Here is a 14659-nt window from a genome sequence, read left to right as displayed (position 1 = left end):
TAGCGTGACTTGACAGAAACGAGAATTACGCTAGTCCTAATTCGATTCTTCGTAGGAGCTCAGAGCTTCAAGCATAACGACAAGAATTGCCTACGGAAGCCATTATCATGTTTCAATTTAACGGTGGGAAGAAGGAGAGGGAGACATGCTTTGTAACTCATGGGGCAATAGGTCACTTAGACCCGGCGCAGCCGCCTGTGAAGAGGAAGCCCTATTCGACGATTTTGACTGTGCCAATCGTACATAAGGTCTAAGCAACATCTGATTCAAGATAGAATGATACTAACACGAGTACAGGTTGAGCTGATCTTGCCGCAAGAGTTATATGAGAGTATCCAGAGTGATATGGACAGTAAATTCTCAGTGCCTACGTATTCACGTGTTATCCTGCCGCTCGCCGAGTTGCTATGCGGAGATTTTTTTACAGAGTATATTAAGAAGGGCAATGTCCTCATGATCTCCGAAGGAAAACAAGGGGTCAATGATGTCTACTCGTTACAAGATGGCGTTCTGACCTTGGCGCTGGAGAAGGAGAGTTACGAGAGAGCAGGCTTGGCTGGAGAGCCGGATGGCGCGAAGGGGAAGAGAGGTGCTCGAGCTAGATGGCTTGTGGAGATTAACCTACGCCAACCTTCAATGTTACATGGGAAGAAAGGTTTTGATAGGATAGTCTACGCATTCAAGAACGTGTTGAACAAACCCGTTACATGGCTGTTTTGCAATTTGGAAGGCGAAGGTCTGTTACTCTTGTCTATGGACTTTACCATGTGGCTAACATATAAACAGCTCCATCTCCTGATCCGTTGGCCAAACATTTTCCTGTCAAGATCAGCTGCCCGCCAAGTATAACTCGTGGCCCAATAGTTAACATGCCAAATATCAAGCCGCCAACTAGCTTGGACGAAGGAGACGACTTTGGCGAGTTCGCAGCTGATTTATATGAATGGCTGTCTCTCATCTCCTTGGAAAGCCCCCGGGTAGATGTGAACGACCAGATAGACCCTTTTCTATCACGATACACATCACCTCCATCTGATAAGCCTGAAAGGGAGAATCAGGCCCTGGTGAAAATCACCTGGAAAGGCTTCATGTCTTCATCTTGGGCACATAAAACTTTCGTGTCAGCCGTGCTTGCAGCAGCGACAAAGTCCTGGTTCTCCTTCTCCTTGTCTGGATTCCCAAACAGCTTGCCAGCCACCTCCAGAGATTGTACCATATCGAAGATACCAGGACCCTCATCAGAATTTATGCTCTGGGAGGTCGAGCACAATTGAACATATCTCTTCAATCCGTACGTTGACGTACGTCCCTATCCGCCGGGTTCACTTGGCCTCTAAACGCCTCGGTGACGAGTGCTCTTAATTCCGCCTGGCCAGCTTCGTCTTGGAAATCTTCTCTTGCAGCCAACTCTTCGATCTTTCTCCTGAATTCTTGGTCAACCTCGTTTTCACCGATATCTTCTGGTGCCATGGTGCCCATGTCAATCGAGATTCCTGCTGGCAACGGAGGAGCCTGTCCGATCACTGGCGCCAAAGGTGCATCGGTGCTGCTGCCATTCGCTTGTGTAGTGCTACCTCCATCTGAGAAAGATGCGAGATATGCAACAACTTCGGGGAAGTCATCGTCGGCCTGAATCGATTGCGCAGCTGTTCTTCCTTCGTCGCCTGTGATCTTTGGATCGGCACCAAACTCTTCAACAAGGGCCCGAGCAGCCTCAACAGTCTCGGCAACAAATAAAGCCGTCTCATTATCCTCATCTCTAATATCAACATTGACTTTGAACTCGTTGACCAGTGTTCGTAGGAGGTCTAGGTGGTTGTAGGACACCGCGGCGTGAATCAGAGAGTACCCATGGTCATCTTGGGATGATGCAAGGCTGGGATTGGCGCGTAGGAGCGGCAGGAGCTCGGGCGAATTATCAGCGGCAAGAAGGAATGGGTTAGACATCGTGAATAGTTTAATGACAATGTCGTGCTGCTTTTCTAAAATTTGGTTTTCGCGAGGTTGGTGTTGGACGGTGACTGTTGCGGCCTACAAAATTTACCCCCCCGACAAGGCTGACAAGGCTCACTAGCGCAAGTCGCCTAAAATCACCATGACTGGGAACAACATTGCAAGGGGCGTGGTAAAGCTTGTGGATACTAGAACCCTCTTATATCCATCTTCTTTCAATTATATCAAGTCCTTTGCATGTTTTTATCTGAAATTCCATTTTTGGGAATTTAATATCCCCCACTTCATTTATTACGGCTATAAATTGGCTAGAACTTGCCCATACACGCCTTCGTCACTCTGTGTCAAAATGGCAGACCAAGAGAATGTACCCTTCGTTGCCCAGGATATACAAGAAATCGGAAGCTTTCTCAAAGATCTAGAGTCACATGCCAAAAAATGGGTTGGAGTGTCACGTTCAAAGAAAACGTTCAGTTGCAAGAAGAACGCCTTCAACGTGGAGAACTCTCCTGACAAGCTAGTTGTCGATTCCTGGCGCTTTCAAGAATGGGATTATAAGCGTGACGATCTCCCAACATACGCAAGAGGGCTGTTCACATATCACACCAAGGACAACCGCCCAGAGATTGCTACTCGCGGCTATGACAAGTTCTTCAACACGGAAGAAGTAGAAGCAACAAAATGGAGCAACATTGAGCAATACACCAAAGGCCCATATGAGTTGAGTCTCAAGGAAAACGGATGCATCATCTTCATCAGCGGCCTGTCCGATGACTCGCTGCTGGTTTGCAGCAAGCATTCGACTGGGCCACGTGAGGACTCAAATCTTAGCCATGCCATGGCTGGCGAACGATGGGTCGACAGGCAGCTCAAGGCCATAGGGAAGACGAGGCAGGATCTTTCCCGCGAGTTGAGGAAGAGAAATGCCACAGCAGTCGCAGAACTATGTGATGATGATTTCGAAGAGCACATCCTTGCATATCGCGGAGATTCTGCTGGGTTGTATCTACATGGAATCAATATCAATATCCCGGAATTCACAACTTACTCTGGGCCACAAGTCCAACGGTTCGCCAACGACTGGGGATTCAAGCGTACTGATTTTCTCGTTTTGGACGAGATCACTAAAGTCCGATCATTCCTCGAATCGGTGGCAGAGACGGGCTCGTACAATGGACGAGACGTGGAAGGATTTGTTATTCGATGCAAATCAAATTTTAGGTCAAAAGAATACCAAGATTGGTTCTTCAAGTATAAGTTCGAGGAACCATACTTGATGTTCAGACAGTGGAGGGAATGCACCAAGATGATGATCAATGGAAAACCACCTCTTTTCAAGAAACACGTCAAAATCACCGAGGAGTATCTGCTCTTTGCGAGAAAGAAGCTGGCTGAAAACCCAAAGTTGGCAAGAGAGTACAATAGCAATCACGGCATCATTGAGCTAAGAGTCGATTTTCTAAAAGAGAAGAATCTGAAGGGCTCAGACCTCATCCGTCTGGAATACTCAAATGAGGGTGAAGCACCACAAGATGCCACGAGGAATATCATCCTTGTACCAATTGCAACTATCGGGTGCGGAAAGACGACAATTTCCATTGCATTGCAACATTTGTTCGGTTGGGGCCATGTGCAGAACGACAACATCCAAGGAAAAGGCAGACCTCCGAGGTTTACCAAGGAGGTTATGAGCCAGCTTGAAGACAAGCCGGTTGTGATCGCCGACAGAAACAACGCACAAAAGCATGAGAGGAAGCAACTCATTGGCGACGTGCACCACCAGTACATATCTTCGGCACGCTTAGTGGCGTTGAATTTCGTCCATGATAGCGACTCGATTGAGAAAATAAGACAAGTCACCATGGACCGCGTTTTTGCCAGAGGAGACAACCATCAAACGATTCAAGCTGCATCCGACAAAAGCAAAGTGATGGGAATAATGCAGGGTTTCATCAACCGTTTTGAGCCACTCCGCCTGGACCAAGATCCCGATCATGGTTTTGATTCTGTTATCGATTTAGATCCAACCTCGGACTCACGTCAAAATTTGGAGACTGTGATCGCCCGGTTGAGCGAACTGTACCCGAAGCTATTCACCAATATGCCTACAAGCGACGATCTGGACGATGCTATCGCTTTTGCTTTGAATGAGTACAAGCCGGAATTGAAGCATGATGTTTCTGGACGTGGGCAGAAGGTAAAGACAAACCAGGTACGTTCTACTAATAAGCATATCAAACCACAACTAACGGATTTTCAGCAGCCAAGGCAGAAGCCCAATGTTCCTGCTGCACCTAAAAAGAAGGCCCTTGAATATATTGCGGTCGACATACCAACCAACCAGATCCTGGATGCTCTGGAGAAGACATTTTCGGCTCAAGAAGATGCAAAAGCGGCATTCTTCAGACAGCTCCAAGAGACTCGCCGAGTTCAGCCAAAGTTCCATGTCACATTGATCCACCGCGCCTCAGCTAGGCTGCAACCCGAGATATGGGGAAAATACAAGGCCCTATTTGAAGAACATGGAGATGAAGAAAAGCCGTTGGGAGATTGCCAAATCCAATTAGAACGTGTTGTATGGAGCCACAGGATTATGGCGATTGTTGTCCGGCTTGTCACTGAAGGTTGGGAGTGTGTCAACACGGTTCCGCATATCACAGTAGGAACAAGGCTGGATAATGTCAAGCCCAAGGAGAGCAATGATCTCTTACAGCAATGGCTCCAGGATGGAAGTGGCGAACAGACTGGGATTTTTGAGGCGGTTATACAAGGAGTTACGGTTGATGGCACGGTATATGCGGTTCTGCAGAAGCATTGATTCGGATTTTGCTGGAGGGACTGTAAGGTGATTACTAGGATGGTATTGCGCTACTTACCACCTAATGGACAAGCTAGCTCGAGCTATTATGAGGGCCAAATGTTGCTTTATGACATAGCCATTAGTTATGCTCCGCTAAAGCTATTATACCAAACTCAGGAAACCGAGGCTCTAACACATGAAAGTACACTTAAATTGATTATGCTCCAAAATTCTGCCTTGCCAATCCCCTGAGCATCGCCATTGTCTTATCTTCCTTCTCCCTGTATTCCTGCAATCGCTCATCTCTCTCCGCCGCCCTCGCCATAAGCATCTCCTCTCTCCTCAGCTCCCTATCATTCTTCTTCCTCTCAAACTCTTGCTTCTTAGCTTTAAACTCACCCAAGCTATCCCCACCGCCCATTAACTCGCTCTCGGGTACTTCTGCCGCTCCAGGCGACTTCTCTCTGAAAGACTTCATCGTCTCATTCTTTTCGCGCTTCTTCTCGAGCTGTCTCTCTCGCGTTCCAGCTTCGGCACGGGGGACCAGTTCATCAAGCGCCTCCTTTTGCCCCTTACGATCAAGTTCGCGTGCATACTTCATATCTTCACGCTGCTCTTTTCGCCGGGTATAGGCTTCTTCAGACTCGTTTTCTCGCCTCAGTTCCAGATCTTGCATATTGGGGATGCTAGGTCCCATCCGACCCCTCCCATGTCGCCCTTCCTGACCAGGGAGAGCAGGGCCAACAGAATCATCGTTACTACTCTCTGAATCTTCCCGTCTGGTCGGCTCGTCTCTCTGATACCGCTGTTTAGGAGCATCGCGAGGTGGTGGTTCGGAATCACGTGATTCTGGTTCAACTTCTGAAGCTGCCGCCACAGCTTTTTGGTAGGTTGACGGGTCATACCAACCTTCTGATAGCTCGCAGCGGTTCCTAAACGTGTTAATAATTGAGATTATATGCGTGTAGATAGGCTGTTGTATTTACCATTTTCCAATGAAGCTCTTCCACCGACCTCGTGCTTCAGTTTCGTCAAGATCGTCTAGTATTTTTCCCTTCTGGATATCCAGATACAGGGCAAACATAGGTTTGAACGCCTTGTAATCATGTTTGGTGAGTTGCCGCGAGTTATACGGCAGCTCTACTGGAGCTGTGGCTACTCTCTCTCGGCGGTGGTGGTGTTTGTGGTGGCGAGATGCTGGTGATCTCTCCCGATGCCCATGGCGACCTGAGCGGTTCGGGGACACGGATCTACGTTCCCTCCTCCTTTCCGGATCCCTTTCTCCTCTGTCTGCCATAATACGTGATATAGGGACTGTTCGAGCGCTAGACGAGATTTTGTTTATCTCTGCCAAATCGCGCTCTCTAAATCAATTATATGGGACGTTAAAACTGACCAATCATATGTCAAATTAGTGCTTAACGTAGGTTCACTAACCCGATTGGGAACATATACTATGTACATCGAGGCCAAACTCCATGGGTCCTTTTACTTCAACAGAGATCAAGAAGGCATCAATTTGATTTGAATTATGGAAAGCGTTAATATTTCATTGTGTAAGTCTATGAAGGCCGTTATGCGCATACTTTTGAAACCCGAAATCATCCCCCGAACAATTTGAGAATCGACAGCTAACTCATCTAGTCTCCGTTCCAAGTTTACTTCACGTCAACGAGGTGCCCAGTTCTAACTCCTTCTGTCTTTGAAGCTATCGGCTGATTGCTTGCAGTCTGGGCGCCGGCTCCTTCCTTTCTCTCCTTGCCTAATGCAGTGGAATCTTTTTGTCCTTGCCCCCTTCCCAATTCCGCTTCTCCGTCTAAGCTCCGCTTCACATCTTTATCACCAAGCACTTTCTGAATGAGCCGCGCTTCAATGTCACGAACACCAGCGCGCGGCGCTTTTTGGTGCCTTCCCTTCCTTATATGAGACTGGTTCGCGAGTGCCTGCCTCAAGAACACAATTTCTCGGTTCAGAACATCCAGCTCTGATTGCGGCTTATTATGGCGAGCCGGTTTATGAGGGTTGTCCACACCCTTGGAACTTCCTCCTCGGTGCAGGATCCCTTGCAATACTATGTCCTGCCATTCTTCTGTCGTTTCAGGCATCTGATGGAGGCGATGGCAATTTAGGTCAAACTTGCAATGACCCCTGATCCAGTTGTGGCATAGCTGGTGCCGAGAGTCCAACAGCATTGATGGCCTTGACCGAACCTGTGAGGTGGCTGCTTCTGATGGAGTGCCGGCGGTGGTGTTGGAAACAACCGGCTCTGATGCAGGATCTCTACCAATGGAATCTCCTGATAACTCTCGGGATGTTTTAAGGTCTTGGTTCCTGGGAGGACCGTTTTGGGCACCGGACTGCTCTGGAAGGACCGAGGACCTTTGAAAATGTATGTTAGAAACCAAGTTTATACCGAAGTAGAATGTTATCACTCACTTGGGTTGTTTCATTCGATAGTACCCAGTCCATGGGCCTTTTTGTCCCAAGAAAACCATCCTCGAACTTTCGACGGAGCTCAACCACCTCGATAACCCATGGAACTCGAATGGCAGCTCGTCAGCAGGGACGAGGGGAACTAATTCTCCAGTATCACGCCTGATGTAATGCTCAGGTTGTAATCGGAGCCCTCTCCTGGGAAGCTCAAGGTGCCTCTGGGTAGATCGCCCCGTTGACAAAGCAATGTGCTGTGCGGGCATTGTATTTGTTTGAGGATTACTGACTTCCACAGCAACAATACGTAGAGTTATGGGCAATACACGACGGTCGTACAATTCAGGATAGAAGAACGAGAAGTAAAGCCGAGGGACCCCAGTTCCAGTTTGACGATGGGGATGATAGTGGTGGCGATCAAATGGTGTATTTGTACCCAGTATATGAGCACATACAATGTCTTCTGGGGGCTTAAACTTGAAGTAAAGCATACCAAACAAATGCAACCTCTAGTTGTTTCGTTTGTTAGTGGAGTTTGATAAGCACAGTATGGCGGTAACTGCAAGCTGCCGCACCAACATCGAAAACCACAAGTACTTCTGAAGTCTGCCACCGAGAATTTTGAAGATGGATAGTTGGGTTGGTAAGGTTGATCGTGACCCAAATTTTTGAGTAGTTCATCTGAGTTCTAACCTCACTTTTGCTTCCATTCCATCCACAGAATTTCCCACCTGTCTCGTGCTATCCTCGAGCTCCACCTCCCTCCTCATCCATTTGCCTTTTGCGCCTCGGCTTTCTGCATCCACGGCAACCGAATCATCCGCTTCCTCTAAATCCTCACTGTCATACTCTTCCTCTTCGTATCCAGCAACAGGGTCCCACTCGCCAGTTTCCCATATTAAACACAAGCTCAGGGGCCTGAGATCAAACAACTTTCCCACGATGCCCTTGATCCGATATACATCGAATCCCCTGGGGATCTCCTGTACCTTGCTGATTTCTGAAGTTTGGCCTGGAAGAGTGCCTGCAGGGAGGCGAAACGTAAACTTGATGAGTCGTGCCTCAAGCAGATCGGGATTAATGGCCTTCTCGGCCCGCCGCACCACAGGGGCTTCGTAGATCTTGCACAGCTCAGAAAACCTCCTGTGCTTTCTAGTAACAGCACCCTCTTCATTCTCTGGTACGGCTGCCATTTCCTTCGCAATACGCGAGAGATAAAATATCTCGGCATTTGTCTGCTCAGCAGGCGTAATGGTGCTAAAATTCAGCGACTTGAGATTTGCCAGACGACCCAGTGTAAGCATGTACCCTTCGTCGGCGCTTGTCATCACGTCTCCGGGCTTGGCCGCAACTTCATAAACTGGATTGTGGGACATTCGCAAAGCTGTCAAACCTGGGAAAGCATCTGGCAAGCTTTCGACAAACTGCCAATCCGCGACTTTGTTGTATGACAAGTCAGCATAGCTTAACTGGTTCGAAAACACGGGTTTCTCTCCTTGGAGGCCAGTACCAACAGTGTTAATTTTGTTGCCTTTCAGGTGGAGGGACTTGAGAGAAGATAATTTAGTAAGTGGTAGCAGATCTGAAAGGCTCGAAAAGTCGTTATGTTCTAACGTAAGAGATGTAAGTGTCATTGGTAATAATGACGATGGGCCGTTCAGTGATAGCGTTAATAAATCGTTTGAGCTGGCCTCGATGGATGTGACGTCCTTAAATTGACGGGAAAGGAGACATATATCTTCCCACGGCAGGATCATTTCATTGAGACTGAGGTCTGTCACACCTGCAAAGGCGTTCTGGGATTCCCCGCCTTCAAACTCTTGGGGTAAAATAGTTAAACGATTCCCACTACTTCTGTTAGCCATGGCCATATATTCTCAGGAGCGCTTACTTTAGTCTGAGACTCTTGAGGTGGTCCAGTTCCGCACATATTTGTATGATCTCTCCACAACTCTGAAATAGATTTCTGCTCATATCAAGCTCCGATATTATTGGGCATATATCCCTGATTCGTTTCCCTGCCGCTGAGGCCTTGACAATGCGCATTCCGTCCACCAGCACGATCTTCAATTCGTCCAGCTGGGCCATTTGTTTCCTGATTTTATCAAAGCCCACTTCGTAGACTACCTTACCAGATATCTCAATTTCTTTCTTCTTGATTAGTTCGTTTTGCTCATCCCGTCTTTCTATGTCTTCCGAGGCATACTTCCGGTGCACTGCCTCGACGAAACTCTCTACGGCATCTGGCACTCGGGTAGGGCGCACAAAGGAGCCAGCATTAGTTGACCCGCGTCTAGCTAAAACCAGTCAACATAAACATGCCCACTGGATATAAATTTGAAGAAGATATCTTACTATCAAAATACTTGACTCCCTTATGCTCTCCATCATGTTTGCCCCGCGATGGGTAGTCCCACTCAACCCCCAACCAGTCATTTTTCGTGCCAGCTACCGACCCAATATATCTCACTGTGCAAGGCACAGAGTCATAAGACAGCCGCTGGCCGATATAGAAATTTGATGCCATTTCATCGTTGTCCTCGCCATATGTGAACTTCTGGAGGGGCTGTGGTCAACTAATCTCGTAGCCTTGTCGCGAGGCTCCCATATCACTGTAGCCGAGAATAAATATTTCTTGGCGTGGCTCGCGCTATCATTGAGCCTCGTCGAACATCATATGACTGCGGCTCGACATATTCAAGCCAATCCATCCACACCTCCTTCAACCACTCCCGCTCCCCTCGCGCACCTGCAGTACCTCAGTTGCATCTGATTCCACTGCGCATCCTCCACGATGGATTACCAGAACCGCGCTGGCTCCAAGTTCGGCGGCGGTGGTGTCGCCTCCACATCCGCCACCAACGCCGACCGTCGCGAGCGCCTTCGCAAGCTCGCCCTCGAAACCATCGATCTCGACAAAGACCCATACTTTTTCAAGAACCACGTTGGCTCCTTCGAATGTCGACTATGCCTCACTGTGCACCAGAACGATGGATCGTACCTCGCCCATACCCAAGGGCGGAAGCATCAAACCAACCTAGCCAGGCGTGCGGCAAGAGAGCAGAAGGAAGGGCGCGTCGGCACAGATCCAGTCACAGGGTTGCCAATAGGAATGGTTGGAGCGCAGGTGTCGGTGCGGAGGAACGTGGTTAAGATTGGCAGGCCGGGATATAAGATCACGAAGACGAGGGACCCGGTGACGCGCCAGCAGGGATTGCTCTTCCAGCTTCAATATCCAGAGATTACGCCAGATATGACGCCAAAGGTCCGCTTCATGAGTGCGTTCGAGCAGAAGATTGAGGATCCCCCGGACAAGAACTTCCAGTACATGTTGGTCGCGGCCGAGCCATACCAGACGTGCGGATTCAAACTGCAGGCCAGAGAGGTGGATAGGACGAACGATCGTTTTTGGACGTGGTGGGATAGTGACTTGAAGGAGTTTTGGGTGCAGGTCATGTTCAAGACGGAGAGAGAGGAGAGATACAGTGGCGTGCCTGGACTTGCGCCAAGAAGGTAATGGTTATTTGAATGGATGGGGGAATCAGATTGGAAGGCGTCAAAGGCGTTGGTCACCAACTTATTACGATTATTGTATAGATATCACAGCGCATTCACCAGATATTAAATGTTAAATTCACAGGCACATTGCAAAGGGCGAAGACGAAATCTAATAAGTCTCTCATAAGTCTCTCATTTCGCTATGCAGATATTCGGAGCAAAACATTGCAGTATGCCATAAAAAAGTCCGTAACAGTGCCATCGCGAATCCCTAAACCTCTACAGAAACAGAGAAAATCATTTCAAGAGTCGTGTCAACACGCTGGATATCTGGAAAATGCTATCATGGGCGACAGTAAATACTCTCCTTCATCATCAATGCAAAACGGGACACCAAATAGTGGACATCTGAAAAACATATATCAGATATCTAGCGCTCAAGTAATCATTACGCAGATATTTGTTCCGTACGTCGTCAACTCCGCCTTCCCTCACAGATTACTCGAAATTATCTGGAGTTGAAGGTATCGAAGCGTTTGTAGGTGTATCCCAGGAAGGGGATATCCATCTCAGGCACCTCATCTCTAACCTGGCCAGCAGCCTGTGCAGCCTTGAGATGAGTAGCGGTATCGGTCTGGTCGATCTCATCGATAGGGAAGTAGGTGGTATCGATGTTGGACGTGAGCCTAGGCTCGAATGGTGCACGAATGCGGCGAAGGCTATCGAAGTCAACGCCGCTGAAGAAGGGGTGAGCCTTAATCTCATCCGCCGAGACCCTGCCCAGGCGGTTCTCAGAGTTACAAATAAGACTAGGTTGTGTCAGTGGCTTGCCTGTAGGATGGCATATAGAAACTTACCTTCGGATAAGGTTCTCCGCCTCGGCTCCAAGCTGGATATCGTCGGGGAAGTGAAGGGTTGTGCGCCAGTTAACAATCTTGCGGTAAGTGTCAGGTGCCTCTTCGGCGCAGAACGGTGGCCATCCAATTTGGCATTCGAACATAATGGTCCCAAGACTCCACCAGTCACAGTCGTATGAGTAACCGTGTCCACTGAAAATTTCGGGGGCAATGTAATCAGGTGTACCGACAGTAGAGTATGCCATAACACGCCTAGACCTACGCCAGTCGTTAATGACAGCTCGGTTGCTGACCGTCAAATTGATCTGATCAAGATTAACAGAGTTGCGGTCACGAGGCTTTGGCGCAGGTTGGCGCTGCAAAAGCTGTTGGTAGTAAGAGTTGTCGTGGAGGCGATGGAAGCCAGTAGACAATCCGAAATCAGTGAGCTTGACGTGTCCGCCCCGATCAAGCAGGATGTTGTCAGGCTTGATGTCACTGGTAAAAGTTAGATACAATTCCCTGAAGAGCGTATGGAAATATATGACTTACCGGTGAATGAAACCAAGCTTGTGAACAGCTTCGATTGCCAGAACAATCTCAGCTATGTAGAAGCGCGTAATATCCTCCGAAAATATTTCATACTTAATAAGCATGGTCATCAAGTCTCCACCAGGCAAAAACTCCATCAACATATAGAGGAAGTTAGAGTCCTGGAACGTTGTGAACAACTTCACCACCCAGGGACTATCAGACTCGGCCAAAATGTCACGCTCGGCGCGAACATGGGCCAACTGGTCCTTCTTGAACATCTCAGTCTTCACAAGAGACTTCATTGCGTAGACGCGGCCATCTTGCTTCTTTTGGACCAGCTTAACTTCGCCAAAGGCACCCTTTCCAATAATCTTAAGTGTCTTGTAGTTGTCGGGCTTGTCCCTTGTCCTCAAAAATCGTAGATATTTCCCCTCCTGTCTGCCAGTGTTTGCCCAGGTTTGTTCTCTTCTAGTTTGTGACATATTCGGGTCCTTCAGGCGCTGCTCCGTTTCGCTTTGTCTATAGGTCATCCAAATTAGCATCCAATATCAAATGAGGGGTTGTCCTTCATGTCTTACCTCAAATTGCGGTCACGAGCACGCTTGACGCTGTCTTTGAAGAAGTCGGATGCAAGCTGAGCACATCTCTTCTGGTTGTTATGGGTGAGAGGGCCATATTTATCTGGGTTTCGCTCTGGGGCTGGCTCAAACTCGGGCTGCTGTGGGACAACTGGAGCGGAAGCAGCGGAGTAGTAATTCTGTTGTACGCCAGTCGAACCAGCCGTTCGAGGTCGCTGGGCACCACCTTGTTGTCTGGCGTATTGGTTTCCTCGAGCAGCACCGCCTAGGTTCTGGTGGGAGAACTGGTGAACAAGGCCATTGGTGGTCGAGTCGGCGTTTCCACCCGGGCCTCGGGACTGGTATGAGGGCTGCGCATATGCCTGCTGGCCAGGCTGGTACTGGTTGCTTTGTTGGTTGTTCGCCGGGTAAGGGTTGTTCATAAAGTATCCCTGGGTAGGTGTGTAGCCATTTTGCTGCTGTTGTTGCTGCTGTTGTTGGCTTTGCCCCTGATTGTTCTGGCCTTGAGCTTGGAAGACAGGCTGTGGGAAGGTTGACGGTGTTGTTGGGTATGATCGATCGGTGGGCGAAAATCGGTCATTGTTGTTGAAGTTCAGGAACAACCGGTTGTTATTGCCATTGTTCGCATTATTGCCATGGGCGCCGTCGTTCTCCATGCTGTCGACGTTGTGTATATCTGGTAGCTATGCCAGAAAGAGGGGTTGTTGATCGGACCGAAGATGTCCACAAGTACACACGTCGGAGAGGGCTACCCACAGGGAGTGGTTTGTGCTGGGGCGCTATGATAATCTGTGACGGTTTGCGAGTTTGACCATCTAGAGAATGGGGTCGAGCAAACTTTGGAAGTTGTTAAGACGTTGGTGGAGGGAGGCCAGTGCACTGTTTGTCGTGCATGCATGTACACCACCAAACGTACAGTAAGCGCTCTGATGTTAGTGGTGCCCAATATTCACCGCTTTAAAACATAACACGGAAACAATTGGTGCCCTTTATATTACGAGACGCCATCAGAGCATATTTAAGAGCAGCTTGGGAGCTGTTTGTGAGACCGATTTAAGACATTTACGAAGGGTTCTAGGTGTAGCAAACCCCTGATGTTTCTGTGCTACGTACATAAAACGCTGGCTCCATACTCGAGCAGTAGGACAGTTCAAGGGCATTTTAGCCAAGCAACGGGGTACAACAGTCAAGAGCAAGAGGCCTTTTACGTGCCATTATCTAGCCATCAAAGCAGTTAACAATAGATAACAATAAATATAATTCTCGTTAAAAGTCTCAATAATCCTTTGTTGCCCTCTTACGCTATGGCTCTTGGCTTTAACTAAGCACACTATGTGACCGCGACTAAGGGGTACCAGAGGGGTCTGGAAGCTTGATAAACTCAGTAGTGGCGGGGAATTTATAAACCATCATCGACGGCAAAAGTCCGTGATAAAGTATACAGGTCTTTTTGGCGGCTTCACTTTCTGTGCAAGTCTATAAAAAAATGGTGTGGTATTGCTGCATCGTTGGACTATTAACGCGGAGTTGTAAATTGTCAGAAACTTCACACTATCAGGGGACACGATAGGTCCAACGATTGTTAATATTTGGGATATTTCCAGTGAAAATGTTTTTCTATTGATGGGGAAAGGAAATCCATCTTCCTTGATCTATCTGTCTATATGCCCTAGCTGAACTCTCCAACTTCCCTTGGTTGGGCGTGAGTAAATCCCATCCTGTGGCATTCCCAGCCGACTTCTCCATACGCCAATCCCAAATATCAAGAGCCTCCATGGCCATAAACCTCTTTATCATTCAATGCCAAGTGCTCTCAATTCCCTCAACAATCACCATGGCGCCCATATATGTTTAGTGAAAAAGTGGCCACAATCCTCCCCTCCCGTCTTGACCTAACGACGATATCTTGGTTAACCTAACCCCTATTTATATCATTAAATGCGCAAGCCTAGGCGCAGATCCGGTCACTTTTTAAGCGGTGCCTTTCTAGGTGATGATGATGATGATGATATTTATTTACGTCTAGCGGG

General features: G+C 48.3%; 7 protein-coding genes across 7 annotated transcripts; 3 read left to right on the top strand and 4 right to left on the bottom strand.

Moving 5' to 3' along the window:
* The first annotated feature begins 80 nt into the window (after positions 1–80).
* On the top strand, positions 81–2027 carry VC83_01087 (uncharacterized protein). Its single transcript, XM_024464772.1, has 3 exons — positions 81–248; positions 298–736; positions 787–2027. Exons 1-3 carry the CDS (start codon positions 108–110, stop codon positions 1272–1274), a joined length of 1068 nt encoding a protein of 355 aa, XP_024327858.1. The 5' UTR covers positions 81–107; the 3' UTR covers positions 1275–2027.
* A 275-nt stretch (positions 2028–2302) lies between these two features.
* Positions 2303–4771, top strand: VC83_01086 (uncharacterized protein; the record flags this gene model as incomplete). Its single annotated transcript, XM_024464771.1, has 2 exons — positions 2303–4165; positions 4214–4771. 2 exons carry the CDS (start codon positions 2303–2305, stop codon positions 4769–4771), a joined length of 2421 nt encoding a protein of 806 aa, XP_024327857.1.
* Positions 4772–4970: 199 nt separating this feature from the next.
* VC83_01085 (uncharacterized protein) lies at positions 4971–5837 on the bottom strand (the record flags this gene model as incomplete). The annotated part of the gene is made up of 2 exons (XM_024464770.1): positions 4971–5685; positions 5740–5837. The coding sequence occupies 2 exons, from the start codon at positions 5835–5837 to the stop codon at positions 4971–4973; spliced, it is 813 nt and encodes a 270-aa protein (XP_024327860.1).
* A 574-nt stretch (positions 5838–6411) lies between these two features.
* VC83_01084 (uncharacterized protein) lies at positions 6412–7674 on the bottom strand (the record flags this gene model as incomplete). Its single annotated transcript, XM_024464769.1, has 2 exons — positions 6412–7132; positions 7190–7674. The coding sequence occupies 2 exons, from the start codon at positions 7672–7674 to the stop codon at positions 6412–6414; spliced, it is 1206 nt and encodes a 401-aa protein (XP_024327859.1).
* A 186-nt stretch (positions 7675–7860) lies between these two features.
* Positions 7861–9710, bottom strand: VC83_01083 (uncharacterized protein; the record flags this gene model as incomplete). The annotated part of the gene is made up of 3 exons (XM_024464768.1): positions 7861–9031; positions 9075–9480; positions 9539–9710. 3 exons carry the CDS (start codon positions 9708–9710, stop codon positions 7861–7863), a joined length of 1749 nt encoding a protein of 582 aa, XP_024327854.1.
* Positions 9711–9977: 267 nt separating this feature from the next.
* On the top strand, positions 9978–10700 carry VC83_01082 (uncharacterized protein; the record flags this gene model as incomplete). Its single annotated transcript, XM_024464767.1, has 1 exon — positions 9978–10700. The coding sequence occupies one exon, from the start codon at positions 9978–9980 to the stop codon at positions 10698–10700; it is 723 nt and encodes a 240-aa protein (XP_024327853.1).
* Positions 10701–10841: 141 nt separating this feature from the next.
* On the bottom strand, positions 10842–13604 carry CBK1 (Serine/threonine-protein kinase). Its single transcript, XM_024464766.1, has 4 exons — positions 12630–13604; positions 12070–12570; positions 11539–12015; positions 10842–11490 (listed from the first exon to the last, which is right to left on the bottom strand). The coding sequence occupies exons 1-4, from the start codon at positions 13283–13285 to the stop codon at positions 11190–11192; spliced, it is 1935 nt and encodes a 644-aa protein (XP_024327856.1). The 5' UTR covers positions 13286–13604; the 3' UTR covers positions 10842–11189.
* Positions 13605–14659: the final 1055 nt, after the last annotated feature.

This window comes from Pseudogymnoascus destructans, assembly GCF_001641265.1.
Source record: "Pseudogymnoascus destructans isolate 20631-21 unplaced genomic scaffold scaffold_2, whole genome shotgun sequence".
Lineage (NCBI taxonomy): Eukaryota > Fungi > Ascomycota > Leotiomycetes > Thelebolales > Thelebolaceae > Pseudogymnoascus > Pseudogymnoascus destructans.
Note: the sequence above shows the minus strand (reverse complement) of the source record. Positions and strands in the feature narration are given on the sequence as shown.

What these genes read in the sequence shown, in the direction of transcription:
- VC83_01087 (XM_024464772.1), top strand. Translation starts at nt 108, where the DNA reads ATGTTTCAATTTAACGGTGGGAAGAAGGAGAGGGAGACATGCTTTGTA. An exon ending in CTGTGCCAATCGTACATAAG is followed by an intron (nt 249 to 297) that starts GTCTAAGCAACA and finishes ACACGAGTACAG; the next exon opens with GTTGAGCTGATCTTGCCGCA. An exon ending in TTGCAATTTGGAAGGCGAAG is followed by an intron (nt 737 to 786) that starts GTCTGTTACTCT and finishes ACATATAAACAG; the next exon opens with CTCCATCTCCTGATCCGTTG.
- CBK1 (XM_024464766.1), bottom strand. Translation starts at nt 13,285, where the DNA reads ATGGAGAACGACGGCGCCCATGGCAATAATGCGAACAATGGCAATAAC. An exon ending in GCTCGTGACCGCAATTTGAG is followed by an intron (nt 12,571 to 12,629) that starts GTAAGACATGAA and finishes GATGACCTATAG; the next exon opens with ACAAAGCGAAACGGAGCAGC. An exon ending in AAGCTTGGTTTCATTCACCG is followed by an intron (nt 12,016 to 12,069) that starts GTAAGTCATATA and finishes AACTTTTACCAG; the next exon opens with TGACATCAAGCCTGACAACA.